The following is a 27,716-nucleotide window of genomic DNA, read 5'->3' as shown; positions in this document are numbered from 1 at the left end:
CCATCCCTGCTGGAGCTCGGGACATCCATGGAGCGCCAGGCAACATGGTCCCAGCTTGGAGGCCTGAGGCACCAATAGGGAATGTGCCACCAGCCCTGACAGTGGCCTGTCTGGGCCACATCTAGCCGGGACACCCGAGGGACTTCGGCTGGGCAGGGCAGTTTGCTCAGCTTTGCTGGTAGCCAGCGCTTCAGCAGGAACCATGTTTTTCAGGGGGAAGAAAGGGTTAATCGCCCGGGCGGCCACTAATGAGTCTTAACTGGGAATGACCCAGCAGCGGGGAGAAGTGAACCCGTCGTCCTCTCTTGGCGTTTGACCGTCTTCCAGTGCGAATCATGAAACGCCGAGCCCGGGCGTGAGTTCCCTGCTTGTGTCAGGAGGCTCTGATTTATTCTATTTATTTATTTTTGCCATCTGCTTGCAGAAGGCTGTTAGGAGTGAGCGTGAGAAATCCAGATGTGCCGCGGTGCTCGCTGTGCCGCAAGACGCCGGCTCCGCGCGGCGCTCGGCAGCACGCTCGCCTTTTGCCGTTGATGCTGGCAACGTGCTCCCGCTCCCAGGGCCGCGTCGGGACGGGCCACCGCAGACCAGAGCACCGGCTCGCCGCCCCAGGGGCTGCATCGACTCCGACGTGACCGAGGGATGTGTGACACGGGGCTGGTTTCTCCCACCGCCAGTGTCGCATGCAGCGGGATGCCGGCCGTGTTGCTGCTCGGCCCTTCCCGCCAGCGAGGGGCACTCATGGCCCTGCTCCCGTGGCCGCCCGTGCCCGACGCCGCGGGGCTGCAGGGCAGGATGGACAGGCACAGCCCCTCTTGGGGCCTGTCCACGCACTGCCGCTGTCCCTGGGCACCCGCTTGGGCTCCCAGTCCGTGTGTCCTCTCCAGGCGCCGTTTTGGTCTCTGTTGGCCGTGCGGGGGGCCACCAAAGGCAAGGGTGAGGCCCGTCCCTCCTGGCCACGCCAGGGCCGTGTTGGCCACTGGGAAAGCAGCTGCCACCAAAGCCACCATGGCCAAAGTGGCAGCCAGGCCGAGCAGCCTGCCGGGGGGGACGGCTCCCCAGCAAGTGGGGGTCTCATTTCTTATTTAATTATTTATTTTTCCCAATGAGGCTTTTTTTGCCGGGGCTCCTCCGAGACACGGGAGATGATGATCACACAGGATCTTAGCTCATCCGCTCGCTGTCTCATGCCTGGGAGGCTTGGCCGCAGGCCCGAGGGCTCTGGAGGAGGAGGAGGAGGAGGAAAATTTCATCATCCCGCTCCGGCGTCTCGGATAATCGGCCCCTTGTTAACCGCTGCGTCCCCACGCGAGGCGCCTGCGAGGGCCCGCGTTGCTCGCTGCCCGTTAGGTGGTCTTGGCCCGGCCTAAGCTCCTGCGAGCCTCTCCCAGGGCTGCTTGGGAGGCTGGGAAGTGGCTGGAATTTTATCTGCGCTCCCCGCCGTTCCCTTCCCACCGGGAGCGGGGGTTTTCCAGCGCCTCTGGACTCCTCTGCACTGCCTCTTTTGGCCCTGACGGCCTTGGTGGAGGGAGCGCTGCAAAAATCGCTCCCCGCTCGGCTCGCACGCAACCTCGCTGGACACCCGGCAGCTCCCGCTCCGGCCCCACAGCAAGGGTCGGTTTAACCATTCCCGGGATGGACAATTTTCCAGCAGCGGGACAGTTGCTGACACAAGCTGGGGCCGTACCTGGCCCTACGAAGGTGCTCACGGGCAGGGATGAAGCTCAGTGCTGAGAGGGTTTTTGGTTTGGGCGATGGAAGCCATGGCTGTCACTTGCCAACTCCAGCAAAGAAAAGCCCAAGACAGTCTGTTTCTGTGTGTTTATTTTTTATTTTTTTGTAAAAAGATGTATAAAAAATAAATACTTAAATAGAATTCTCTCTATATATTACCACGATCTTATTAATTAATTATTATTATTATTATTATATTAATAACATTATTAAACCCCAGGTCAGAGAGCACTGGTGGGCACCGTGGGGTTTCCCACGCGCCTGCGCGCCGGCACCAGCCTCCCCGAGCAAATAAATAAGCCCCTGCAGTCCAGCCCGCGGCCGCGCGCGTCCCCAGCCCCCGGCCAGCCGCCTCCGCGCCGCGACGCAGAGCGAGGACGGGCAGCGGCTCCGGCCGGCCTCAGCACCCGGCCCCGGCTCTCGGCGCCAGCTCCGAGAGCTCTGAGGGACTCTTGGGCACTCGGAGCTGCCACAGTCCAGCAAGTTGGGCCAGAGCTACATTCAAAGGCCCCCAAAGCAGTTTTGAGGAGAAAAAGGCACTTTTCCAAGCCCCGCAGGCTCAGCGGTGGCGCCCCGTGATGCGGGGGTTGTCCTGGCCGCAGGAGCTGTGCTGGAGGCCAGAAGCTCCTGCCCGGCCCGGTGTGAGCGGTGGCGGGAGCAGGGTCCGTGGTGTCACCCCACGTGGCCGTGGGGCTGCGGCAGCCCCGTCTGCGCAGCAGAGCTGGGCTCCCTCGCAGCACTTGCAGGCCTGAGCCACGCGGCTGGGGCGGCAGCGCCTCGGCTGGGCCCCGCGCGGGCAGCCGCGTGGCACCGTGTCCCAGCGGGGGCAGCGCTCACGTCCGGGCCTCCTCCAGCCGAAGCAGTGCTGCTGTGGCTTGCTCCCTGCTCTGCCGATCCATGCCTGGTGGGGCAAAGGCTTCTCCGGCTCCGGCCGCTTCTCGCAATTGAGGATGACGCTTGCTGTTTCCCCCATTTTTAACAAAATTTGCAAGCCCCCGAAGGGAAGGGTCCGACCATCCTCCCACCAACATGAGCCTCGTGGCGGCTCCAAGAGGATGGCCAAGGCTGCTCTGCAGACTGCTCTGTCCAACTGGGCACTCATCACCCTCACTGCCACTGCCCCCCTGGAGCAGAAATAAATTAAAGCGCAGGGCAGGGATGGGCAGGAGAGCAGGAGGAGGTAATAAATAAGAAGGCGAGAGGACTGTTGGAAAGGAAGGACCTTCAGGGGCCAGGTGGTGGCCCCACGGTGAGCCAGGGGCTGGTGGGGATGCAGGGATGACAGGTCCCCATCTCGTTGTCAGTTGTTCCCCCCTGTCAAGTGCCAGCACTGAGATCTCCCTTGAAGGGATCTTGGCTCAGGCATCCTTTCTGAAGCCTCTTGCAGCTTTCCAGGCTCAGCAGCAGGCAAGAGGTGCCGTTGGCCAGGCACTCACGCAGAGCTCAGGTGAGGTAGGAGGATGCGAGCCGCGTGGGAGATGACCTGCACGTATTTGCGAAGCACCTGGCAGCCCTGCTGCTTCTTCTTGAAGGCACGCTTACCCTTGCTGTTCGGCCCATATCTCACATCCACCTGGAAGATGTTGTAGTTTTTGCAGAGCAGGCAGGTGAGGTTGGAGATGAGGCCCTGTGTGGTCTTGGTGGTGTTGTGGAGGCGGTCAAGAAGCTCCTTGGCTGTGGGGTTGAGCTCCTCCTGGTCCCGCGTGATGTTCCCCAACGAGGCGTTGAGGAAGGCAAAGAGCTTGTACATGGCCACCATGACCTCCTTCTCGCTCGTCCGGTTCTCATGGAAGTCAGGGAAGAAGAAACCATTGGGGCTGCAGAGCTTGTCGGTCTCGCTGCTGAAAGGCTCTCCCTGGCACTTCAGCTGGAGGGACAGGCGAGTGTCACCGAGGTCCTGGCCGCCCGCCCTGTCCCCATCCCCCATGGCAGCTCCTGCCCCCGATGCTGCCCCAGCTTGGGCACCCTCCTTCTGATCAGGTCTTGCAGGGGGCTTGTGCTGCTGCTCAGCAGCTTCAGCCTCGGCGTCCCCGGGATGTCCCTGGCACATCCCTCGCTCCAGGACCCACCACTGCCTTCTTTAACGGCTTTTCCCTCCACGTTCCCACAGCAGTCCCGCTTGCAGCCTGCTCCAGGTGCCGAAGCGGCGAGAGGCACTTACATAGAGGCTGAAGAGGTCCTGGGCCGTGGCGTTGAGCAGCGCGACCTGCTTGCGGGTCTGCTCGTAGACGTTGGAGCGGCACAAGCTGTTGATGGGGCAGCCGACGCCAGGGCCGTTCACCAGCAAAGCCCGGCCAGCCACCAGCCTCCGTTGCAGCAGGAGCAGGGCCACGAAGGGGAAGACACCTGGGCACAGGGACAGAGAAAGAGTGGGGGGTCAGCGGATCCCCAGCACGGCGCCCGCGCTGGTGACAGGCGCCACGGGCCACCCGGCTCCTGGCCGGCCCAGGGCACCTCGGACGTGGGGCTGCCAGGCTGGGCTTCGCCTGGAGCCTCTGCTCTCCGCTTCGCTCTTCCTCTTTTCCCGGGGAAAGTGCTCCCAGCTGCCTGGCGCTCCCATGCCTGCTCCCAGACCGCCAGCTCCGCTCAGCACAACTTCCTCACCTGCCGGAGGGCTGGCCCCGCTCCCGGCAGGAATTTCCCTGCCCTCCTTCCCTGTGGGGCGCCTGCTGGCATTCCCACATTGCGCAAGGCCTCGGTGATGGCCTGTCAGATTTAATCGAATATGCAAAGCGATTTCCTCCCCGTTATCCTCGAACGGGCGCTGCAGGAGTGGAGCCCCACCCCGGCTGCGGCACCCGCTGACTCAGCCAGGTGCCAGCCAGGAAACCTGCGCCGGGGCTTTTGCATTAGTCCCCTGCGGGGCGCAGGGGCCTGGGGACGGCCGTGCCTCTCTTTCCCCATCTGCACACCCAGCACGGCGCTCGCTTGCCAAGGAGCCCCGGGAAGAGCCAGCGCAGCTGCCGGCGCCGCGGGCCAGGAAATCCCTGGCCGCCGAACAAGCGCTCCGTTGAGCACCGAGCCGGGAGCAGCTGGGTCGCCCCAGCCCCGCTGACCATCCCCGGGGTCCCCTGCACCGGCAGGGCGGGAGGGAAGCGCCACCCCCCAGACCTGCGGCGCCACCGGCACCCGGATCCGGCATCCCCAGGGCTGCGGGGCCAGACGCAATCTCAGCCCTGAGCTCTGTCCACCGGCACCTGCGCACGGCTGGGACAACCTGCGCCCGCTGCACGCCCAGAGGAGCCCGGCGGCGGGAGCAGGAGCGCTGGGAAGCACCTGGAGGCCGGCAAGCGTCCCCGCCGCTCCGACCCCACGCTCTGCATCCCCGCGGAGCAGCCGGGGCCCTGGCAGTGCGGTGACCCCACGGCGCCCCGCGTGGGCCCTGCCACCACCAGCAGCGTCCCCGCGCTCCGACAAGCGCTGAAATTGTCTGCACATGTAAGAGCCTCTGCGTTGCTGCAGGTCCCGGGGAGCACAATAACCGCTTTATTTACCCTTGCTGCAGCAACGCCCGTGCCCAGCCAGGGAAGGACTTACCTGGTTGTGTTGCAATCGCGTGCCCGAAGCTGCCCGCGCTCGGCAGCGCTGCAGTCGGCACGGAGAGGGCACCGGGCGCCTCTGGTGCGGGCGGCGGCCGCGAGGCCACCCGCTTCCTCACCGTGCAGCCGTGCCTGGCGGCGCGCGCGGCCTCGCGCCCGCGGTGCCTCCTCGCCACGCGCGCCCGTCCCGGCGCTGGGCAGAGCGAGGCCGCGGGGCGCCCACGTGCACCGGCCGCCGCTGCCCTGCGGCGACAGCCCCGCGCCGGGGTCAGAGCGGCCCCATCCAAAGCCCTGGCTGCACTTGGCAGCTTCCTCATTTCTGGGATTTCTTAGTTGTCGCTAATTAAGTGTGAATCGCCTGCGTTTTGCAGCATCCAGAGACCGGACAGGAGCAAAAAGCAAAAAAAAAAAAAAAAAGAGGGGGGAAGGAAAAAAAAAAGTCAAGATTCCCCCCCACACCCTTTTTGGAAGTCTTTCGAGTTATATAAGTGTCCAGATGTTGGCCGCAACACGCCAGAAAGGCATTTGGTGCTGCCTCCTGCCAATTCCCAGGGATGCTAACCCCGGGGAAGAGCAGCGTTTCGGGAGGCTTCGCTCCGGGCGGCGAGCGAGCGGCAGCGGCTGCAGACGGAGCGTGCGCATGTTCGGCTGCAACATGCCCCAAGTTGAAAACCGGCGGCGGGGGGAGGAAGGGAAAAGGGAGCCGGGGAGCGGGGGGGAAAGGACGAAATAGGTTCAGCAAAGATTTTTTTTTACCTGCCGGCATGAACTTCATTGTGAGCTGTGTCCCGGGAGCAACTTTACTAGAGATTGAGGCTGGCAGGAGAGGTTTTCAGAAATTCATGTTCATACTGGGGGACTCCTCTTGGTTTATATACCGGTCCTCCAGTGAGCCTGTGTTGTAAGAAAGGGGAGGAGGGGGGGGGGGCAGGGGGGAGAAACAGAGAAACACTATCATTACTTGCATTGAATCTGTAAATCAGGAAGTAAAAAAGGGCTTGGAAATTGTGAATGATTCTTAGAAATAAACTTCTGATAAAGTTGATGTCACTGGGATTGTGTTTTTTTTTCACGCACAGGGCTGCCGGGGGTGGGGGGAATTTAAAAAAAAAAAGAAGAAGAAGAAAAACCACAAGGAGCCGCACTTTTTTTTTTTCCTTTTTTTTTTTCTTTCCGCCTTTCTTTTTCACAGCTCGACCTCCGGGCGTCCCGGGGGGGCGGCGCGTGGCGGCGGGGGGGACCGCGACGGGGATGGCGCGCGTGGCGCTGCCGGGTGCGCGCGCCCTGACTCATGTTGCTGACAGCACTTTCACCCCGTCCCGGTGCCGGGGTGTCCCGTCCGCCCCCCCGGTGATTCCCCTTGGCCGAGCGCCTGCTTTGGCGATGCAAACCGGCACCGTGGCGGGAAGGAAGGAATCACTCTAAAAATCAAAAAGAAAATTTTTTTTGAATAAATTCCCCCCAGAGAGGAGGGAGGCAATGGTGGGGTTCCCACGGCATGCAGGGAGGTGGCGAGGGCTGCGCCCATGTCCCTGCGGTGCCGTCGAGTGGCAGGATGGGCTCAGCATGCCTGGGACCCCAGGCTGCTGGTTGGGGGGCCCGGGGTGCTTTATCCCCTTGCAGAACTGCCAGTTGGGCACCAAAAGAAAAAAAAAGAAAAAAGAAAAAGAAAAAAGAAAAAAAAAGTAAAAGAGAAGAAAAGTTGTGTTTTCCAATGGAGGAAAAAAAAAAAAAAAAGATCAGACAAACCCACCCAGCATAAGTGGGCAAGGCCGGCCCGGCCCCCCGGCCCAACAGGCGCCTTAACCCTTCGCGCGGCGCCGGCGGCTCCCGCTGTGCCCCGCTCCCTGCCCAGGCCGGCACGATGCGCCGCTGGGTTAAAGGTGCTAACGTCGGTGCCTGGCACCAAAACAAGCCCCTAGCCCCTTCCACTGGTGGGGGCAAAACAGGTTAAAGCCCTCATGGTTTCTCTCTGATGGGCGGTGGCGGGAGGGCGCCTTGTTGTTGTTGTTTTGGGGTTCTGTTTTGTTTTTCTTCTTTCTGCCTTTTGGGGAACACCAGGCTGAGGCTCTGGACCAGGCTGGGAAAGTTTGTGCCCTGCTCGCGCTGGCAGCACAAAACCCGCATGGGGCTGCGGTCATGGGTGGAACCTGCTGCCAGGCACCCCCTTCACCTGCCCCGCGACGAGTGACGGGGGGACCCTGCCTCCCCCCACATTCCCTGGGCAAAAGAAGGGAACAGGGAAAGGGCTCCTGCTCGATGGGGAAGGGCTCCACTCGCCCGCTGCTGCCCTTGGTGTTGGGGCTGTAGGCACCAGCAATTCCCAAAGGGCAGGAGCTGGATTTACCCCATTGCCTCTGTCCTTGCACCCCTTGGAGAAAACAAAGGAGTTTTCAGTAGACCTGTAGCAGGCAAAAGGATGGGGGGGGGGGCTCCACATTTGCCCCCGTGGTGTTGAGGAAGATGCCCTCACGAAAACTCTGGCCAAGATTGCTGGGGAGCGTGAGGCAGCCTGGTCCTCCGGACATCTCCGGTAGGGAGCACAACCTGCCCCGAGGGTACCGGGGTGCCGCGCGGCTCCCAGCGAGCGCCTCGCAGCGGGTGCAGCGCCCTGCGCCGCCGGGCCCGCCGCTGCCCTGCCGAACACTGCTCTCTGCTGTCCGCCTGCGCCGCGAGCGCGCCGGGGACCGTGCAGGGGACACACCGCAGGGGACACGCCGCACGGGCCGTCCCCAAGGCCATCCCCGCTCCGCTGCTGGCAGGCTGCTCTTTCCTGCATTCCCCTTGCCCTCCGCCACGGCCCCGCTGAGCTGTCCGCATGGAGCGGGTGCCTTGAGTTCCAGCGCTGCTCCTGCTGCAGCCCCGCACCTTTTCATGTGGATTGCAATTTTTTTATTCACTTTTTAATGCACTTTTTTGAACACATATATATATATATATATAATACACTTTTTTTACCAGCTCAGTCTTAACAAAATCCAAGGTGCACTTGCCTGGCGGCTCCTTTTGCCTTGCCAAGCAGCAGCTTTGAGAAGGGCTGCACGCTGGCAGACTGCGGTGGAGATCCCTGCTCAAGGGCTCTCCGCCTGCATGATCCGGGGGATGCCCAGGCATCCCTTGCCTATTCCTCCTGGGGCTCCGCTGGCTCCAACTCCCCTCCACTGTAAGTGCAGGATGGGGGCAAGAGGAAGCCCGAAGCTCCGTGGGCAGCTCGACTCCTGCTGGCTCCGTGGGAGCAATTGCAGCAGGCAGCTGCGGCAGAGCAGCACCGGCATGGGGAGAGAGCCGGAGGCTGCAGCCGGCTCCGGGGGCAGGGACTGGAGGATGGAGCCGTCTGCTCCCATCCCGCCCTCGCTTTCCGGCTATCGGACAAATCCCTCTGCCAGCAGATGGGAGCAGCCTGAGCCACTGCCGGGGCTGAGCCACTGCTCTCCGGAGGTCCTGGCACGCGACGGGTGAAACACGGAGCCCCCGTTTCCTCGTCCCTTTCCCAGGCTCGCCCAGGGCATTCCGCGGCCGAGGGGCCGTGGAGTCACGCCGCATGCAGGTCGGCGGAGGCAGGAATGCACATCCTCCTGCGCCTCGTGACTCAGCCGCGCGTGGCGCAGGGGTCGCCGAGCTCAGCCCCGGGTGCCCCGGGCTCCCGACACTGCCCGGGGCCGCAGCATGGACGGGGTTTTTGCCTCAGGCTTGTTCTACAGTTTCAGAGACTTGCTGCCCCCTCCAGCCCTGGGATGGGGATTGATCCACAGGCTGTTCCCTGCGGATGGCCCCGGAGCAGGAAGGAGATGTGGCGGGAGTGGAGGGCTGCCTTCGCCTGCCATCCTCGCCATGGCCTCTGGGTGGTCGGGAATGGCGAGGGCAGCGCAGGTGACAGGGAGGGCCAGGCACAGCACCCAGATACCCGCTGCGCTGGGGCCAGGGCAGCCCGGAGCCCTCGCCCGAGGACAGGGGAAGCCCAGGCTTGAGGGAGTCCGAGCAACGAATTCCCCTTTGAGTCACAGAGCAAGGGAGTAACTTTTCCATGCATGGCACGACAAGACCTCGGGCATCCACCCTGTCGCCGCCACCGCCCCCCGCTGCAGCCGCTGCGCTGCCACCTTGCTCTGCAACCGCCTAAGCGGCCCCTTCCCCACCTCAGCACCCCCGCAGGCTGCAACAGGGCCCGGTGGCTGCAGGAAAGCTGCCCCCCGGCCGCGCCGTGGAGCACAGCATCCACCCCACGGTCACCTACCTCAGCCTGGCCGTCGAAGCCGGGGCGAGCAGCTCGCGGCCGCCGGCTCTCCCGGCGGGGCCGTGGCACGGCGCTCACCGTCAGCGCGGCCGGCCGACGCGGGCTGCCTCATGCTGACATCGTCCCGCGCCGGGGCTGCGGCGGGTGAGCCGGGACGCCGCAGTGGGACAAGGTGCTGCTCCAGGAGCCGGTGCGACGCTGCCCACCACGACGCTGCCCGCCGTGAGGCTGCCGCGGACTGAGTCACGGCCAGGCCCGCTGCGGGCCGGGAGCAGCGCCGGGGCACACGGCAGGGAATAAGTGACTCCGCGGCTCCGCGTGACCGGCCGGCCCAGGCCCCGGCGGGTTTGAGTCAGCTGCCCTCTTCCTCGGCCCCCCGGTTCACGGTAGCCCAAGGCCAGGTGCTTCAGGGCTCCCAACCTTCTTTTTTTCCCCGCACTGGCCCCACGGGTGAAAACGTCTCCCGTCAGGGTATGCGGTGGCCCGACCAAGCACAGGCCACACCAGGAGCGGGCGCTCTTGGCCCTTGCTGGCTGGGGGGCCAAAGCGATTCCTGCCCCACAGCGGTGCCCCCAGGCAGCCGCGTGCCTGGCGGTGCCACGTGCACCGCGTTGCCTGGCCAGGCCTCAGGCTCCCCATGCCCTGACCTCCTGGGCTTGTTTTCTGAGCCAAATTGCTCCTCTCTGAAACCCCCTGGTATTTCCCCATTTTCTTTCGAGTTATTGCTAATTCATTTCTAAACATGCGCGGACTTTCGCCATTGCTGGTACCTCTCCCTCCCCACCTCCAGCCTTGTGGCTGAAAATTCCCGGCAGCAGCTTAACCTCGCAGCCCGCAGAAAACCCTGCAAGGACACCAAATGCTTGTAAAATGAGTTGCATCTCCCCGTGCACCGAGCTGGGGTTTGCAGTCTGCTCACGGCGGTACCCGAGCAGCACCGGGGACATCCCAACCTCCAGTGTCCCAGGGTGAGGGATGAAGATGCTGGCGCCATCCAGCCTTGCCCTCGGTGCCTGCAGCAATGGCCCATATCCAGGCTGGTTTGGGGCAGCCCTGGCCCCCAGGAGGAGCCTGCTGGCATCCCTCATTGGCAGAGGGACCAGCTTCCTCTCCCCTACACACACAAAATCATCAACAGCTCTCAGGTATAGGTCAAAGTTTTATTTCCTTCAATTGTAATAGAAAAATAAGTGAGTGTAGTTCACCTACCACAAGCAGAAAGGGCAGACTGCCCCCTTTTCACAGTACAAAAAATATATATATTTAAATTCATAAATAAAATATTGTTACATTTATATTTTAACACAATATAAATATCACAAAATATATAGACGTAGTCATATATTAAAACTACATTTTTAAATACATCTGTCCAGTGCAAGGACATTTTTAAATTAACCCTTCAAATTCAATAAATATGTTAGTTGTACAAATATTAGTCTATAAATTAGTCCTGATGCAGGCTGGCCACCAAATTTTGTGGTCGTGGTCCATGTGGTCAGGTCCAGAGGCAGTGCCAGAGAGGCGCTTCCCAGCGAAAGTGCATCCTGCCTCCCGAGGAGGCTCGGGAGATGCTGAGGGCACGGGGATGCTGAGGGCATGGGGAAGCCATGGGCAGGGGATGCCGTGGGCAGATGGATGCTGAGAGCACAGGGATGCTGAGAACAGAGATGCTGTGAGCACCGGGCTGCCAAGAGCACAGGGCTGCTGCAGGCACAGGGATGCTACAAACACGGGGACACCGAGGGCATGCGGATGCTGCTTCCAGATGCTCCCTGGGGTTTGCAATCGCTGTGATGGGAAGGTTGGATTCGACCCCTGGGTTGAGACCAGCCGCTCCTGGATACCCGCTGGCATCACGGGATCTGTTTCCACCTCTGGATGCAGCAAATCAGTGGCTCAGTGCTGCTGCGAGCCCGCGCTGGGTGCTGGGGCCAGGAGGAGAGCGTGCGCAGCGCGGAGCTGCACGCCGGGTGCACAGTGCGCAGCTACTTAGTCAGGAAGGGTCACCAGACCCATTGAATCACTGGAAAATCAAGGCAGGGTTGAAAGCAGGGGATGTTTCCGATGCACGGAGCTGGCAGCCTGCAGTAACCCCGCAGTGCTGGCTGCACAGCACTGACCTCGTGGCGAGCAGCGCTGGGATGGTGCGCAGAGGCTGCCCCTGCCAGGGCAGGGCGAGTGGCTCCCCAGGGCAGCCGCTGTGGCCAGCTCTGGGCTGCCCTGACAGCATGTGGCAGATGCCAGGACAACCCCCTCCGAGCAGCTGGCTAGCTCCGTGCAGCAGTGCAGAGCATGGAGTTTTGTGCAAACGGTGCTTGGGAGCCGCCGCGGTGCGGGCCGTGCCGGACAGCTGCGAGCAGCGGCTGGTGCAAGCCCAGCTCCTGCTTGCACAAAGGATGCTGCAGTCGTGCACTGAACCAGGCGTGCACAGGCACGAGCGAGGCGGCCTCGCTCTGAGAGCCTGAGAGCGCTCTGCGACCTGCTGCTGCTCACCCTGCCAGATTCACATGCACAATCCCAGCGGAGTCGGAGGTGATGCCCGGTTCAGCTGTGCATCCTGGAGCAACACGCTTGGCTTTCCATGCGTCTGGACTCAGCCAGATCCCAGGGAGAATCCACCACTTTTGGTCACTGAGAGCACTCAGGTCAGGATCCAGCCTCCCAGAGACACCCGTCCTGGCCATGGCGGTGGCGAGGGAGTCCTGCTCCCGCTCACTGGTCGTGTCCACACACAGCCCCCTTTTGTGGAGCTTCTGCAGCAAGATGGTGACAGGACCAACGCTGAGCTCGGGGGCAGCCGTTCCACCATGGTGATGGGGGCCAGTGGGGACAATTCATGTACTGTCGGGAGCACCCAAAGCTGATCTAGGAGTGTCTGACCCACTTACTGGCCCTGGAATCTCTTCTCGACCCACGCCGCTGCCGTCGCGGTTTTCGGAGGTCTAGGAGTCCCTTGGCTTCCAGGCTGGTGTTCAGTTTGCGCATGAAGTGAGAGTAGCTCCAGAGGACTCTGCATCCTTCCAGTTTCTGTTGGAAGACTTTGGTCACTGCTGGCTTCCGGGGGAGGGTGATGTGTATGGGCACAATGCCCTGGGCTCGGAGCAGGGTCTCGACGTTGTTGAGGAGCCCGCGCACCTTCAGGTGGGTGTTGGCAAGCCTCCGGAGGAGCTCGGAGCCGGGGGCATTGAGGTCCTGCTGGTGCTGTGAGATGGTCTGCAGGGCATGGTCCATGTGCTGCATGGCCCCGTAGAGCTCCTGCAGCGCGCTGGGCACCAGCAGGTCTGCCATGTGCCCCCGGGGCAGCCACTCCACCCACTTGCTCCCTTGGCACAGCTTTGGCACATTCAGTCCCTGGTTGCTCTCCTGCGAAGACACAAGCAAGGTGGTCACCTCCAGGTGGCCGGGAGCTGCTGGCCAGGGCTCCATGGGGTGTCTCCAAGGGACGGCAGCCCCAGAGGAGAGCGGCGGCCCCACTGCACTGGCCCTCCTGATGGCAGTGCAGGGAGCCAGCACTTACGTAGAAGGTGAAAAGCTCCTGCGCATCCTCTGCCATGTGTCGCACCAGTGAGTGGATCTGCTTTACGTACAAGGCCTGGGAGCTCTTGCCGGCGTCAGCGGGCAACGCACAGAGGATGAGGAGACCTTTGGCCATGGCTGAGGAGGAAGAGGAGGGAGTGAGGGGGTCTGGAGAGGGGGGATTCAGTGTCACAGCTCATAGGGCTTTGCCCAAGTGTGACAGCAGCTGAGGGAGAGCACGGGCACCAGAGAGCCACCAGGTGAGACCAGCATCCTTCCTCCTACCTACCATTTGAATCATCTCTTGTTCTGCTCGCCACCACCCTCAGAGCAGCAGAGAGACCCTCGAAGGGCCCAACACGGGGTGCTCACAGCCCTTCTGCCTCCCCTTCCCGCCCACTTCCAGGAAGAGGCACCCGCACTCGGAAAGGGCCCCGCCGCCCATCGCCCGCTGGCGCCGCCGGGAGAGGAAAGCGCGCGGCGGACGGCCGCAGCTGAGTGACTCAGTGCCCCGGCGGGCCACGCCGCCGCGCTGCGCCGCGGGGCTCCCGCCGTGGCTGGCACGGCTGCGCAGGCCCCTCTGCGGCAGCGCGGGCCCGCGAGCAAGAGGGCAGCAGCGGAACGCCAGCCCTGACCTACCTGCTAGCACACCCAGGGGCCGTGCGTTGCACCACATGTTTCGGGGCAGGGCACTTCTGAGCAGGGCTGCAGGGCGCGCGAGCCACTTCCTCACTGCTTGCTTATGGGGAAGCTCGCCTTTTAAAGTGCCCTGTCTAGGCATCACTTCCGAAGGAGGCGCTCGGATTCGAGAGAAAGAACTAAAGTGATGACTGGGGGGCAATGAGCAGGGTGAGTCGCGTCAGGGCGGAGGGGAGGAACTGAGGCGAAGCAGCCCCTGGTTTTGTTCTTCGATTCACTTCCTCGAGGGAGTCCTTGTAGGTCCTGCCCTAGCTCTGGGGCAGCCAGCAGAGCCCTGAGAGCAGCCTGACCTGGAGGCCAAACACAAGGAAACCAACTCTGTAGGAAAGAGCCTCCTTGCGTTCGCCACTTTCACTGGTTTCTTTATTAGATGGAAGAGGCTCACAGCAATGGTAGCTACACATTAACCTAAAATCAGCCTCTGCTACCCACACTGTCATCACCAGAAACCACCGCAGGGCAACCAGCAGCAGCGACGGCTTCTGCAGTGAGACGCCAGGGCACACTGAGCACTGGGCCTGGGCCACAGCACGGACCGTCTGGCTTTAGCACGGACATTTTAGGCAGCAAACCCAGGCGTGCTGCACCGCGCCGCTAGCCCTTGGCCACGGCGTGGCCGCGCGGTCTGCAGTCTTGCAGCCGCCCTGGAGGCTGCAGCTGAAAATGCAGCCTGGGAGAGATGGAGCCATCAGATAGAGATGCAGGGTGTGGAGAAGGTGTGCTCAGAGGACATGGGCTCGTGCGCGGGTGCTCCTGACCTCTCTGAGGTGCCACTGCTCCTGACTGCAGTGCTGCTCCCAGAGATGCTCTTTGCATCGGAGCCCGGCTCCGAGGCTGGAGAAGTCGCACTGCTCCATGCCCCTGAGGCTGGAAGCACTGCCCAGGGCTGCCCCCCCGGCCCTGGCATCGCTCACTGCTGGAGCCTGGATGCCTAGGGCTAGCTGGGGGGCCGGGGCGCCGCCACCGCAGCCGTATATGGTAAACCGGAGCGCAGCGGGTGGCCCGCGGCAGAGGGATGCCGTGGCAGGCAGCGGCGGAGGAAGTGGCCCGCTGACTAAGGGGCTGGAGGGGGTTTCTCCTCTCCTGGGCTGGGTGTTGGAGCTGGCGACAGTGAGCAGGGCCAGATAATCCGACAGGCTGCTGCGGGAGCGTGAGCACTGCGGGCAGCACGGGCGCCTGGGGGTGAAACGCAGAGTCGCCGGCAGTGCTCGGCACCAGGTGCTGCTCCCGTACGTCCTCACCAGGCCCCGGGTGTCTCCGGAGCCAGGCGTGCAAGGAAGGAAACGCAATCGCCCCGGAGGTCAGCAGCAGAGCCCAGCCTGGCATGGCCCGCGGGCGTTGCACAAAGCCGGAGCCCGCCGGGGTCAGAGGAAACACGCTCCGGCAGCTGCCAGCTGGCTGCCGGCGCAGCCTCCCCGTTGTGCTGCGTAAGAGTTATGCAACGCCGCCGGGCAAAAGCCTCTGCCCGCCAGCCCCATGGCGGCGCAACGCGGTGCCCGGGCTCGGCACAGCCTCGGCAGCCACTGGAGCTGCCCTCGTGTCCAGGCCTTCATTTCAGTGCCAGGGGCTGTGCAGAGCCAGCCTGGGAGCACCCCGGCCACGGCGGGAGCCTGCGCCAGCTACCCTGGAAAGCAAAAGGAATGTTCACAAAATTTTATTTTGTTTTCCGGACAGTTTTCCAGATTTTGCTAAAATGAATGAGATCCCAGCAAATCTGCCGGCTCTGGGGTACCGTCACCATCCGAGGAGCCACAATGGGCTCCAATCCGGAGCTATTTTCAGCTGTACTCCGACTTTTGGGAGGAGAGGGGCCACGGATGCAAAGCCCCTCACTCAGGTCTGCAAAATCCTGAGGCCTCAGGCAGTGCTCAGCCTTGCAACCCGCCACGTGCAGCGCTTGAGCACCGAGACCCGCACGCGTGGGGCTGAGTGGGCGCTTGCTTTGCGAGACGCGTTTTGGACCCCGTGCCATCTGGCTCTCAACAGGGGCATCGCAGGGCTTCCAGCGCTAGGTGGGTGACGGGAGAGCGTGGGGCTGCCCCTCGGCCTGGCAGGTGCCACTGCTGCCCCCTGCTTCGCCTGCCCATCCGAGAATCAAGCTGGCGCTTGCCCGGCCCCTCCGGTTGCTCCTGCTTTGCCCTTCTAGCCGGCACAGGAAGCTGCCCAAAGCAGAATTTGCACTTTCAGATTGGAGGGACTCTGTGAAGAGAGGAAAACACAGAAATAATATTGCCTTGAGAACGGAAGAGAGCAGCAGTGACTCATTTCCATAAGAAGAAATACTTGCTTTTCCCAAAATTTCTTCCCCTCCGCCTACCCAGCCAACCTGCAGAACTCCTTGATGCAGGAAACGGGCCATGTGTGGCATTCAGTGAAGCCAGCGGTGCCTTGCTCAGCACCACATTCCCCAGCGTCCCCAGGAGATGAGCTGTGAGAAGGGCCACCAATACCTGGTGTTCCTCCTCTGCCATCGTTTGGTTCCTCTTCCCTCAGCCACGACCCAGGTTTCTCTACAGAGATGCCCCCAAGGATACCTTGGGTGGCCTCGAAAGGCTCCTTCTGTCTTGTCCTACCCCCACCAACCATCGCTTTGTCTGTACTAGAGAACAAACGAGGGCTTGAGGTCAAATGGCCCAGGTTGGTCATGTCCTTGTGGCTGGATCCTCCTGCTCCAGGTGTCACCCGGGAGAGCGTGAGCTGGTACCAACCATGTCCATGCTGGGTCCTGCGCAACTGAGCAAGCAGCTTGGGGAGATGCATGCGAACACGCAGCCTCAGTCTGCAGTGCAGTCACGACCATCAGAGCTGCTCAAGCACCTACATCCCCACAGCACCCAGCACACACCCACAGCGGCCTTCCTGCAGCCCTGGCAGGACCCTAGAGATGTGATGGGGCTATGTGGCCCAAGGACACTGCTGGGACTCGAGACCTGGAAAGCAGGGGGCTGCCCCAGTCTGCTCCAGCAGGCCTTCACGGCTGCCAGCCGTTGAGCTCAGGTCCAAGGTCACATCTGGTCAAGCCAGGGAGTTGTCTCATCCCGGTGTGGTGAGGATGCAAAGGTTGTAAACAGGACAACGTGGAAGGGAAGAAGTAGTTTCTTTTCTTCAGGAGAATTACACCAGTGTGACAATTACACCAGTGTGACAAAGACAATTTGTTCATCCATCCACCAATCCATCTACTCCATTCATCCACCACATCCATCCATACACATATGTATCCATCCCAACAACCTATCCACCCATGTATCCATCCATATATCCACCTATCTATCCATCCACTCACCCCATCCATTTACCCATACATGTACCCATCTATTCCAACCATCCATACATGTAGGCATCAGTCCACCTAGGCATCAGTCTACATCATCCATCTATCGAGAACCATCCATCCATCCATCCCTCTAGCTATTCCAAACCAAGCTGGCTGCTCATCCGTTCACATTCATTCACATTTAGAGCAGGCTGGGAGGGGATCTAATCGGTGTATACAAATACCTCAAGGGAAGGAGTGAGGAGGATGGCGCCAGCCTCTTTTCAGTGGTGGCCACCAATAGAACTAGAGGAAATGGTCACAGATTGAAGCACCAGAAGTTCTACAGGAACTTAAGGAATAATTTTTTAACAGTGAGGGTGACAGAGCACTGGAACAGGCTGCCCAGAGAGGCTGTGGAGTCTCCTTCTCCGGATATCTTCAAACCCGCTTGGACACAGTCCTGTGCCACGTGCTCTGCATGTGCAGGGGGTGTTAAACTGGATGATCTCTAGAGGTCCCTTCCAACCTTAATGATTCTGTGATTCTATGATTGATCCCTGGCCCACTGGGCACACTATGCCCATGACGTGTGCCACATGGGCAGGATTGGTTGGCAGAGGGAGTTGGGCTGGCTGTGGTGCCTGGGGCTGCACGCTGGCACCTGGGCCCTGACTACCACCAAGGACCCACGAGAGGAGACCCTGGAGCCGCAGGACAGAGCGCCAGTCTGGGCACCACCCCGGACCTTGTACAGCGAAGATCCAAAGGTTTTACACAGCACCTGCACTACACGAAGAGGGAAATGTGGAAATCCAACGGGCTCATTGAATGACTCCAAAAGCCAAGGGAAAGCCCTGGAGCTGGGCTGCTAGCCCAAGGGTGCCCAGGCAGGTGCACGGGCCTGTACATGGGCAGCTCGTCCTCCCGAGCCACCAGCTGGGACAATGCACTCGTGCTGCCAGGCTGGGGGACAGCAGGAAGCCCCTGCCCCTCACTGCCACCGGGCTCTGGAGGAACCGCGGCCACCGGCTTTCACTGGGCACCGGTCAGAGGAGCCCGGAGATGAAAGAGGAGCACGTCCTGCAAGAATGTGCAATACCCATGGCGGTTAAAAATAGCGCTGGTGACAGCATTGGCTGACTGTAGTTTCTTAATCTTCATGGCGCGCGTCACAACTGTCTCATGACTCTGGAAAAGAGAGTGAGACAGGAAGGAAAGAGGCTGGGGACTTTGTAGGAACTCGAGGTCTTGCAAGCGCCCTCCAGAGCCAGCCACTGGGTCAGCCGCTTGCTCCAGCGCTGGGAATGGGCCCTGGTGGCAGCTGAGTCGCTGGCACCCCAGCTCTGCCTGGTGCCTCGGCCCACAGTGGATCTAGGGGGCACCTCCTTCCACAACCCCCAAAATTCCCACTCTGCTCTCTGGGTGGCAGTGGGACGGTGGAGGTTCCCACATGCTGGAGCTGCCAGCGCATGTCCCCATTTGCCATGCCAATACTCTGGAGGTGCCTCAGGAGGGCTGGAAATCTGTTCGCTCAGCACCAAGAAGGGCACAGGGCTCCCTCAGCAGCGCTCACCCCTGCGCCCACCCGGGCAGCGCTCACCTCCGGCCCCTCAACGCTTTGTAAAAGCACCTGTGCCCCCTGGGCAAGGCAGGCAGTGCTGGCACCAGGGCATCGCTGTGGCATCAGCCCTTGGAATGGCCTCACAGGCGAGGGAGCAACCCGGTGAGACCATCTGCTCCTGCTGACTCGAGCGGCGCCGCAGCTTCCCAAGCACCAAGGCGAGCAGAGGCAGCCCGGGCCTGTGTCATCCGGCTGCTTTCCATCACCAGGAGCACAGGGCATCGCAGCTCTGCCCCGCTGCTCCTGCTCGAGGCTTCCACCTCCTCGTCTCGGCCTTTAGGACACAAGTGACAGCTGGGGCCACCCAAGCACAGGGATGATGCAGGACTCGGTGGGGTGCAAGGGGGGCACCCGCAGGGCACCCAGGGCAGTGCAGGCAGGGTCCCCCGTGCACAGGGAGGGCCAAAGGGCCAGTCCACCACTGAGCTGCAGCCAGGCAGTATGTGAAAAACTGCACTTTTATTGACTCCATAAAAAATACGAAAAACTAGAGCTCAGAAGAGGGGACTTTCCTGCTCCCCTCCCTGCTCCAGCAGGAGACCTCAAGGCCACAGCGAGGGACACAGAGCCTTACACCACAGAAGGGACAGGATTGAGACCCTGGCCCTGGCTACGCCCCTGTGACAGCATCCCCAAGGCAGGGATTTGTGGAGGAGGATCCATAGCACCAGACCCCAGCCGAAGAGGCTTAGAGCAGCACGGAGCCTCCATCCCCTGGAGGATGGAGATGCAGGGAGGGAGGGAGAGCAGCCTCCAGCCCCTGCGCACCAGAGCTCCCACCCTGGCTTGGGGTTCACCCCGGGCCCAGCCCTGACCCCAGGCTGGGGGGGATGTTCTCCTCACTCCTGCCCTGAGGAAGCAAGGATTGGAGGACAGGGAAAGGGCATGAACAGCTGCAAGCACTGACAGGCCAAGGAGTTCTCGAGGCAAAGTAAGGGCTGCTCCTGTGTTTTGGCCTCTCCCAGGCCCCCTTAGGGTTTGTACAGTGGAGATTTCTCCCTCTTCTTCCTGTGGTCGAATACTGCGCTGGCACCTGGACACAGTGGCAGCTGGACAGCAGGAGCCACATCTTGGCTTGCTGGGTTCTGCCCCATGCTGGCCACCCTGGGCTAGGGGAAGAGCAGCCAAAGGGCTAACCCTGAGCTCAGCAGTGCGCCGGAGGTGGTCACAAGCCAAAGAGGGGCAGCAGGAGCCCTCTGCAATGGGGCGCCGCTGCCCGAGGGAGTGAGGCCCGCAGCCGGGTGCAGGGTCCTGCTGGGATACACAGTGTGGTGCTCGCCAAGGATCGGGGGCACCCGCCACCATCCCCCGGCCTCGGGGCAGGTGCCTGCTAACTCCTGCTCTCCTGGCGCCGCTGGAGCAGCTCGATGACCTCGGTGATGCCCTCCTCAGGGACCTGGGAGCAAGACCCCTTGTCAGCACTGGCAGCACTCGGGGCACTGCGGTCCCCGCCGTGAGCTGCCTGCCCGCACCCCCGGGCCAGCCGCAGCCATGGCCAGCACAGTGCCCTTACCAAGGCGTGATCGAAGTTGAAGGTGCTGATGTAGTAGGCAGAGATGTCCACGGTGGCGAGCGGCTCGGCGATCTGCGCCACAATGCCACACTCGTCTGGGGAGGCAAAGGGCCCCACAGTTGATCATGAGGGACACAGCCAGAGAGAAGCCCCCAGGCATCGGCACCGGAGGCAAAGCCTCAAACTGCAGGAAGTTCCCGGCTCTGCTTCGGAGCAATCCCAGGAAGAGGGGGGTGAAGCTGTGCCATGGGAGTGACCGGGTGCCAAGCTCCACAGGGAAACCCAACCCTGCCCACGTCCCTGCATCCCCTTGCACAGGAGCTCCCCAGGGTGCCCCAGCAGGACAAGGCTGTGACAAGGCCAGCAGGGGCCCGTGACGGTGGGACAGAGCTGCCACACGTACCGAAGCCCAAGGGCTGCCCGCCAATGCGCACCATGCGCCAGAGCTCCTCCGTGGAGCTGGTCAGCAGGAGGTCACTGGGGAACCTGGAAGAGAGCAGCGTCCCCGAGTGCAAGATCCCCGGGCACCGCTGGAGCCGCAGCCTCGGGGAGGGACACGCAGCCCCGAGGCAGGGCTGAGGGTGCGCGCAGGGCTGCGGAGCTGCGCCCAGCTTTGGAGGGCACCCACCTCTTCTGGGTTTCCGCATCCATCACAATCGAGATGTAGCCCTCGATCAGGGAGAAGGCGAAGAAGGTGAAGGTGTCCAGGTCCTGGCTGCCAGGGCCAGCCTCCTTCGGGGGGCTGCGGACGGCGGGATCGGGGTGAGCCGAGCGCCAGGACGGCCAGCAGCCCCCACCTCCGGGGCGCAGGGGAGGCCTTGGCTTGCAGCTCCCGGGGCCACTGGCCTCTGCTGGCACCCCAGCCAGACCTCTTGCTCGCGGGGGCAGCACCAGGGCTCGCTCTGCGCTTCAGAAGCCTCCAGGTGGGAGGCGCAGCCTGGGGACTCGGCCGCAGTCACGTTTCCACACGCTGCTGGAAAGTCACGGTACCTCTGGAGCGGGAAAGCCAGTGCGGGAGCTGCTCTTTACACATCAAAGGGATCTGCTGCCTCACAAGCCCGGGCAGGGCCACGCGTGGGTGCTCCCAGGTGCCCAGACTCAGCAAAATGCAAGGTCTCATCCAAAGGGAAAGTGGATTCTCAGGAATAGCCCAAGGCTTCGTGTCCCCAGGGGGAGACACGACAGCGCTCCAACCACCGGGAAGTCCTGCCTGGGCAGGGTTTCAAGCAGCCTTTTTTTAAATTATAAAAAAAGGCTTCCTATTTTGCAATATAACCCCCTTGCATGGGCTTTGCTGCAGGAGCAGAGGGCAGGAGGAGACGCATCAGTTCCTTTAGCGCCCATGGAAGGGCAAGGGGCCTGTAGTCCAGGTAGGTCAGAGCCAGGGTAACAGGGGAGGCTGGAGACGCTCCAGCAGGTCCCAAACAGCCACGGCACTGCCTTATGCCCCTGGTGCAAACGCCTCTAGCAGCGGCGGGTTGGGGCAGCCTTGCCCATTACACACCAGCGAGGACCACAAGAGCCCTTTCGGAGCGGTGTGCCAGGCGGGAAGGGACCCGATGTGCACACAGCCGCCAGCAGTGGGTTCATGTGCCAGGTCTCCCCGCAGCCTCTTGCCAAATGGCAGTGCCCCTGTGAGCTGCCAGCACCCGAGCACGGTGCCAGCACCCACCAGGGTCCCACCTGTGGGAGTAGAAGAGGACGTCGATGAGCACGGTGGCGATGGCGGGCAGCGTGTCGGGCGCCACGGTCACGATGCAGAAGCGGTTCTGGGGGCTCTGCACAGGGTGCACTGTGGGGCTGGCGGCTGGCAGGGGACAGCGAGACGTCACCCCAGGCAGGGCACCCAGCTGCTTGGGGACAGGACAGCAGTGCCACCCCGTGGCCACGGCAGCAAGAGCCCGGCATCCCTCCGGGCGCAGCGGGGAGGCCCTGCGGACGCGGGTCCAGCCTCCAGCACCAGGCCCCGCCAGGCACAGGGACGCGGGCAAGCCCGGCTGCTCACCTGGCTTCGCTTTGAGGAAGCCATTGCTCACATCATCGCGGTCGACGGGGACAGACTCGCCATTCTCCTCCTTGTAGATGTCAAATTCACCCGCCAGCGTGTGGATCACCACCGGCAGGTCCTTCTCCCGGACCTGGCAGGAACATGGGAAGAATGAGGCCTCCGAGCGCTTCCCTCAGTCCCCATCCCCAAATTGGGAGCGCAGGTGCTGCAAGACTCCGTCCCTGTCCCCTCTGGGGGCGCACACACTCCCCATCCTGCCCACGCACGACTCACCAGGACAAAGTCCGTCTGGTAGGTGGAGAGCATCAGCACTGAGACGTGGTGCTCGGCCAGCGGAGCAATCACCGACTTGGCGATCTTGGTGACACCGGTGGCCTGGCAGCCGGAGGAGGCCCTGCCGTTGGACACGACGCTGAGCACCAGCCACGTCGAGTCCGCCACCTGCATGAACTCCGAGGGCGGCAGCTCTGCAACGGGAGAGCCGCAGAGGGAAACTGAGGCACAGTGGCCGAGGAAGAGCAAGGACCCGTGTCGCAGGTGGAGAGCCTACCAGAGACCACATGGGGTTGTGTTGGCCTTGCCAAGCAGGGCCTCAAGCAGGGCCAGGAGCTGCTGCATCATTTGTCTGTCCTTCCTGAGCCAGGGCAGGGCATGAGGCCTGCAGCCAGCCCCAGGGATGACAGAGCCACGTCCCCACCAGCAGCGGGATGAGCTGCTCCTCTGGCCCTTGGGGACACCAGTTTCATAGGGACAGGGCTGCACCTGCTGCAGAGGCCATTGGGCAAGTGGGAGGAGGTGGCACAGCCAGCAAACTCCAGCTTTCATTGCACGACATCCCCAGGCTAAGAGCTGGCCTTGTCCTCAGGAGCTGGCCAGGTGCTTCCCAAGAACAGAAGAGCCCGGGAATGCCAGCAGGATGCACCCACTGCAGCCCTCAGCCTGCTCAGCTCCGAGCGGGCCCAGGCATCCCCCTGCCCTCCAGCATCCACGCGCTGCTGAGGAGCCCACGGCGCTGCTGGGCATGGGAACCGGAGCGGCTCTGGGCACCAAGCCGGCACAGGAGGGAACAGGAGGTGCCGGCGCCATGAGCAGAGCCAGCACAGGTGGAATAAACATGGGGGCTGCGCGAGCTCACCTCGCACCTCGCGCAAATGCAGCCAGGGTGCCAGGCGCACCCCGGCCACAGCCAGCACAGCCAGAGCCCGGGGAGCAGCAACATCCCCAGGCACCGACCCCGTGGCTCCAGGGAAGGGGATGGGGTCACCAACATCAGTGGCAAAGCGGTGTGGCAGCCACGGCAGGCACAGCCCCACTGTCCCCACATGGACGTCAGGTGCCACACGGGCACCCCCCCGCTCCCTTCCAGGGCCCGGCACAGCCCAGGGCACACGGGTTCATTCCCGTGAGTGGTCAGCACCGGAGCTGGCACAGAGCCCAGCGAGCGCCACTGCTCAGGGGGTCCCAGGACATCCTGGACACTTTGCAACAGCCCCAACCACTTTCCAGGCTCTATTCCCGTTCACGTTAGGTTTAAGAGGGTTTACACCAGACAGAGGCTTTAGCTCTCTCCACTCTAAACACAAGCACCATGTCCAGAAGAGCAGCTCTTAGAGAGCCAGGCTGGACATGATGTTTTTTAGGGCCCAGACTCCTATTGGAGCTGGATACCCACCCACTGGCATGGCCATAACCCACAGAGCAAAACTTCAGACTGAGCTGGAAGAAGCAGAGACCTTCAAAGAGCCCCTTCCCCTGCAGCGGGTACGGCAGCTCATCCAGACCCCGCTGGCACTGGCAGTGCCAGGAACAATTGCTCCTTCCCAGAGAAGAAGTTGCCTTCAAGCAAACCCAGTGAAGTGGCTGCCCCTAGGCCTGTCCATCTGAGAACTGCCAGTCCACAGTCACAAGTGAGATGAGCTGCAGGGGCTCAGCAGCCCACCCTTGGCTGTAAAGAGGGCACAAGTTCAGCCCCAGGAAAGAGCAGGGCCAAGCCCGTGAGGCCTCCAGGGCCAGAACTTTTCTCCTGCTGGCACCAGCTGCCTGAGCTGGTCATGAGGCAGAGATGAGCCCCAGGGTCTACAGCTACTCCAAAACCAGGAATGGGGGTCACAGTGTTGACCCACCACACATGCAAGCCTTGCCACAGCCTTGCCAGCAGCCCTGGACTGCCAGGCCGCCCGCCTCTGGTGGGAGAGGTGTCCTGAAGCCAAATGGTGCTTGGGGACTGCAGTGCTGTCCCAGCAGGAGCTGGCACCATGGGTCACCGAGTGGCAGGTGAGCAGAGCCGCAGGTCAGCTCCGCTGAGCACCAAGCCGGAGCCGAGCCCGCGCTGGCCGGGCGCCGGGGCCGCTCAGCAGGAGCTGCTTTTGTTGGCACGGCCCAGGCCTGTTCCACGGTTCCTTCCTGCCCCTCTCCCCAGGAAGGGGCAGAGCTGGGCTACGCTCTTCCTCCCGTGTTGTATCCTGACACCTGGTTGCCAGGCACGAGCTCCCACCGGGTGCTGCACAAAGGCACTGGGGTCACTCTCCAGCGAAGCTGTGGTGACAAGGCAAGGGGACCCACACATGCACCATCCAGAGCAGCACCCCCTGGCCAGGGCTCCCTGTGTCCTACTTCTCCACCCCATGGTACCCATAGGTGGGCGTCTGGAAAAAACAGGTCTTGCAAATCCTCCTCATCCTCCTGTCTGAGCCGCAGGCCCAGGGGAGGCTCTGGTGGGAACCAAGTCAGTAACTTGGTGTTTCAGCTGGGGTCTGCGGAGGAGCAGCTGGGCCAAGAAGCCAAACTCACCACACCAGGGGCATAGCAGAGCTGGAGGGGGTTTCTCTGTCCCTAAGGCCTGACATCCTGCTGCCCCTGGGCCGCTGTGGTTTACCCAAGGTATCCACAACCCACATCAGCGCCATGGACCTGCTGCGGGAGAGACATCAGCAAGGAGACCAAAGGCAGACGGGGAGTTGCGGGCTGATCTGCTGGACCTCTGCTGACCCACGCGCGCACCAGCTACAGGAACGCTGCTGCCGTCTACCCGGACCGGAGCTGTTGAAGCTTTGGGCCAGCCCAAAGGGCTATCTCCAGGTCCCTCAAGTATCTGTCACTGTGAGAGCCACCCCCCAGCTCACAGGGGCCCAAGACAGGTATAGCAAGTGGCCACAGGCCCTTTGGCTCCTGCGTGTCAGGCAGCCACAGGGACAACGACGCTCCGGCCGCCCGGAGCAAGCAACGCGCTCAGCTTCCAGAGCCCTCCCTGCACAGGCGTTTCCCCCGGCCGCCTCCTGCACAGGAAGCGCCGGAGGAGCCGCGGCGCTTTCCCGGGGCCGGCAGGTCGGGAGGCAGCCGCAGCGCTGCCGCCGGCCCCGTCCCAGTGCTTCCCGCTCACCGCTAATGGCTTTTCAAGACCCCGGGAGCTGCGAGGCGCTGCGGCGGCTGCGGAGCCTGCTGGGCACCAAGGCTGCCACGGTGGCGTCGCGGTCACCAGCAGCTCCAGGACAAACACACAGTCCCCAAGCGCATGGCGGGTGCGGCCACAGGGTTCACGCAGCCTCGGGAAGCTCAGGAACTTTCCTCCTGCAACAGGTCGGGCTCAAATCCCGCAACACCCACACAGAAGCAGCAGCGCCGAGACTGCAGCTGCCCCAGGGGCATCACATTCCGGCCAGCGCGTGCGAAGGAGCAGCCTGCAGGAGACTCATGGCCCATCTCAGCGTGGCCCACGGCCGCTGGCTCAGCCACGCACAGAGAAAACTCAGCGACAAAAGCCCCCAAAATTAATACACAGAGTGGGGGGACTGCAGGAGGCAGGGGCCCCACAGTGTCAGGAAGCGGCTGCGTGTGACACTGGCGGCCCCCAGCCCCACAGCCTGGCCCCATTGTTTCCAGGCGCCCCTGGGGACGGCGACGCGGGCGAGGACAATGCGGCTGCGGAGCAGAAGGGTCCCCAAGGCGCCCGCGCCGCAGCGCTCCCAGGGCTCCGCCAGCCAGCGGCTCGGCCGGGGCACCCAAACCATCCACCCGCCCGGGACAAGGGGACCCTGGCTCAGCCATGGGCCACCAGCCACGGTGCCGCTGCCCGCGAGTGGCCGGGCCAGCGACCCTTGCTCCTTGGGGCCCGGCCAAGGAGCTCGGATCCGGTCGGCTCCCCACTGACCTGCGGCAGGAAGGCTTGGGTGGGGGCAGGCGGGAACAGCCGGCTGGGAAAAGGATCCGAGCGGCCGACAGCCCGGTCGTGAGGCCAGCCCGTCCCACGGGAGCCTGGTTCCACAGGGGCTGCCGGGCAGCGCGGGTGCCCCGTGCACTTCGCCGGGAGGCAGGGGCAGAGCGGGCCCCATGCAGCAGAGCTGCTGTGCGCTTACTGGGCGGCTGCCAGCACCAGGGAAGGGGCAAAAAGTGCTGCCTGGGCACCGCCTGGCTCCCCAGCGGTGGTTTGGCATCAGCACAGGGCACAGGTCAGGCACAACGCAAGCTGCAACTTGTGGAGCTGACGCACAAAGCGCTGGCTGAGGACTTACACAACTTGCTTCAGGAGCTCGAAGCAAGGCCCCAGGGACACTGTTACAGGGGGGAGAGCCACCGCACTACCTTTGAAGCCTTCCTCGTCCAGCATGATGGTGTAGTCCTCGGGGGTCTCCGTGAGGCTGAAGAACTTGCACCTGCCGGGAGAAACGGGGGGCTGCGGAGGGCGCCGGGAAGGGAGCAGCGGCCCCGGGGAAGCCCCGCGAGGATGAGGACGGGCCGGGGAGGAAGGCGCCGCGGGTACCTGCAGCGCTGGGGCAGGAAGAGCAGCTTGACGAGCGGGTGCGTGTAGAGCCAGAGGCCGCGGCGCGCCACGCTCAGCACCCGCACGCGGTGCTCCAGGATGTGCAGGTCCATGGCGGCCCCGCCGCCCGCGCCGCCCCGCCGTCCGCGCCGCTATAACGGGGGCCGCGGCCCCGCCCCCGGCCCGGCCCGGTACCGCCCCGGCCCGGCGCCGTCCTCCGGCCCGGCACCGCCCCTGCCACCGCCCCGGCACCGCCCCCGGCTCCGGTAACACCCTCGGCTCCGGTACCGGCACCGCCCCTGCCACCGCCCCCGCTCCTGTACTGGGGCCAGTACTGCCCCCAGCTCCTGCCACCGCCCCCGGCTCCAGTACCGCCCCCGCCCCGGTACCGCCCCCGGCTCCGGTAACACCCCCAGCTCCAGTACCGCCCCCGGCTCCGGTACCCGCCCCGCCCCGGTACCGCCCCCGGCTCCGGTACCCGCCCCGCCCCGGCACCGCCCGGTCCCACCCCGCCGCGGCGCTCGCGCAGGGAGCCCCACGCGCGGGGAGCCGCTCGCGCAGGGAGCCCCACGCGCGGCGCCTCTACACAACGCTGCTTTATTCACCCTTTGTACAAAACCGCGTTCGCCGCTTTTATTTTACAAAGTCGCCCCCAGCCCCTGCAGAGAGGAGGAGGGGGAGCCCCTGCGGGCACGGCGCCGGGGCACCCGCAGGGCCACCCCGCGCCCGCTCCGACCCGTCACCTCTCGCGCAGGCCAGGCCGCCTCGGCCCCATCCTGCCACCGCTGCCACCCCCGAGGGACAATAAATAGGCTCAGGGAGTAGGTAAGTTGG

General features: G+C 63.1%; 3 protein-coding genes across 4 annotated transcripts; all 3 read right to left on the bottom strand.

Annotated features, from left to right (window-relative positions):
- Positions 1 to 3,118: 3,118 nt before the first annotated feature.
- LIF (LIF interleukin 6 family cytokine) lies at positions 3,119 to 6,048 on the bottom strand. The gene is made up of 3 exons (XM_088532201.1): positions 6,030 to 6,048; positions 3,896 to 4,080; positions 3,119 to 3,601 (listed from the first exon to the last, which is right to left on the bottom strand). Exons 1-3 carry the CDS (start codon positions 6,046 to 6,048, stop codon positions 3,167 to 3,169), a joined length of 639 nt encoding a protein of 212 aa, XP_088388327.1. The 3' UTR covers positions 3,119 to 3,166.
- A 6,327-nt stretch (positions 6,049 to 12,375) lies between these two features.
- On the bottom strand, positions 12,376 to 13,702 carry LOC104571012 (LIF interleukin 6 family cytokine). The gene is made up of 3 exons (XM_088532564.1): positions 13,666 to 13,702; positions 13,028 to 13,164; positions 12,376 to 12,873 (listed from the first exon to the last, which is right to left on the bottom strand). Exons 1-3 carry the CDS (start codon positions 13,700 to 13,702, stop codon positions 12,376 to 12,378), a joined length of 672 nt encoding a protein of 223 aa, XP_088388690.1.
- A 6,209-nt stretch (positions 13,703 to 19,911) lies between these two features.
- Positions 19,912 to 26,998, bottom strand: CASTOR1 (cytosolic arginine sensor for mTORC1 subunit 1). 2 transcript variants are annotated; one of them, XM_010218063.2, is made up of 9 exons: positions 26,883 to 26,998; positions 26,705 to 26,775; positions 22,400 to 22,593; positions 22,124 to 22,256; positions 21,802 to 21,925; positions 20,747 to 20,860; positions 20,522 to 20,604; positions 20,119 to 20,213; positions 19,912 to 20,001 (listed from the first exon to the last, which is right to left on the bottom strand). In XM_010218063.2, exons 1-9 carry the CDS (start codon positions 26,993 to 26,995, stop codon positions 19,936 to 19,938), a joined length of 993 nt encoding a protein of 330 aa, XP_010216365.2. In that variant the 5' UTR covers positions 26,996 to 26,998; the 3' UTR covers positions 19,912 to 19,935. The 2 variants fall into 2 exon arrangements, 1 of the variants encoding a protein (XP_010216365.2); XR_015913807.1 differs by lacking the exon at positions 19,912 to 20,001 and having other exon boundaries at positions 20,142 to 20,213; positions 21,802 to 21,968.
- Between the last annotated feature and the right edge of the window lie 718 nt (positions 26,999 to 27,716).

The sequence above is a fragment of the Tinamus guttatus genome, unplaced genomic scaffold, assembly GCF_059628265.1.
Source record: "Tinamus guttatus ecotype Peru unplaced genomic scaffold, ASM5962826v1 Tinamus_guttatus_pri_ptg000459l, whole genome shotgun sequence".
Lineage (NCBI taxonomy): Eukaryota > Metazoa > Chordata > Aves > Tinamiformes > Tinamidae > Tinamus > Tinamus guttatus.
Note: the sequence above shows the minus strand (reverse complement) of the source record. Positions and strands in the feature narration are given on the sequence as shown.

Bases quoted from the DNA above. Each gene is read 5' to 3' on its own strand.
- LIF (XM_088532201.1), bottom strand. The intron at 3,602-3,895 runs GTAAGTGCCTCT...CTGTCCCTCCAG, and splicing joins AGGACCTCTTCAGCCTCTAT to CTGAAGTGCCAGGGAGAGCC.
- LOC104571012 (XM_088532564.1), bottom strand. From the start codon at position 13,702: ATGTGGTGCAACGCACGGCCCCTGGGTGTGCTAGCAG. The intron at 13,165-13,665 runs GTAGGTCAGGGC...CTTCCTCCTCAG, and splicing joins GCCCCTGGGTGTGCTAGCAG to CCATGGCCAAAGGTCTCCTC. The intron at 12,874-13,027 runs GTAAGTGCTGGC...GTGTCTTCGCAG, and splicing joins AGGAGCTTTTCACCTTCTAC to GAGAGCAACCAGGGACTGAA.
- CASTOR1 (XM_010218063.2), bottom strand. From the start codon at position 26,995: ATGGACCTGCACATCCTGGAGCACCGCGTGCGGGTGCTGAGCGTGGCG. The intron at 22,594-26,704 runs GTAGTGCGGTGG...CTCCCGTTGCAG, and splicing joins GGACGAGGAAGGCTTCAAAG to AGCTGCCGCCCTCGGAGTTC. The intron at 20,002-20,118 runs GTAAGGGCACTG...TCTTGCTCCCAG, and splicing joins TCAACTTCGATCACGCCTTG to GTCCCTGAGGAGGGCATCAC.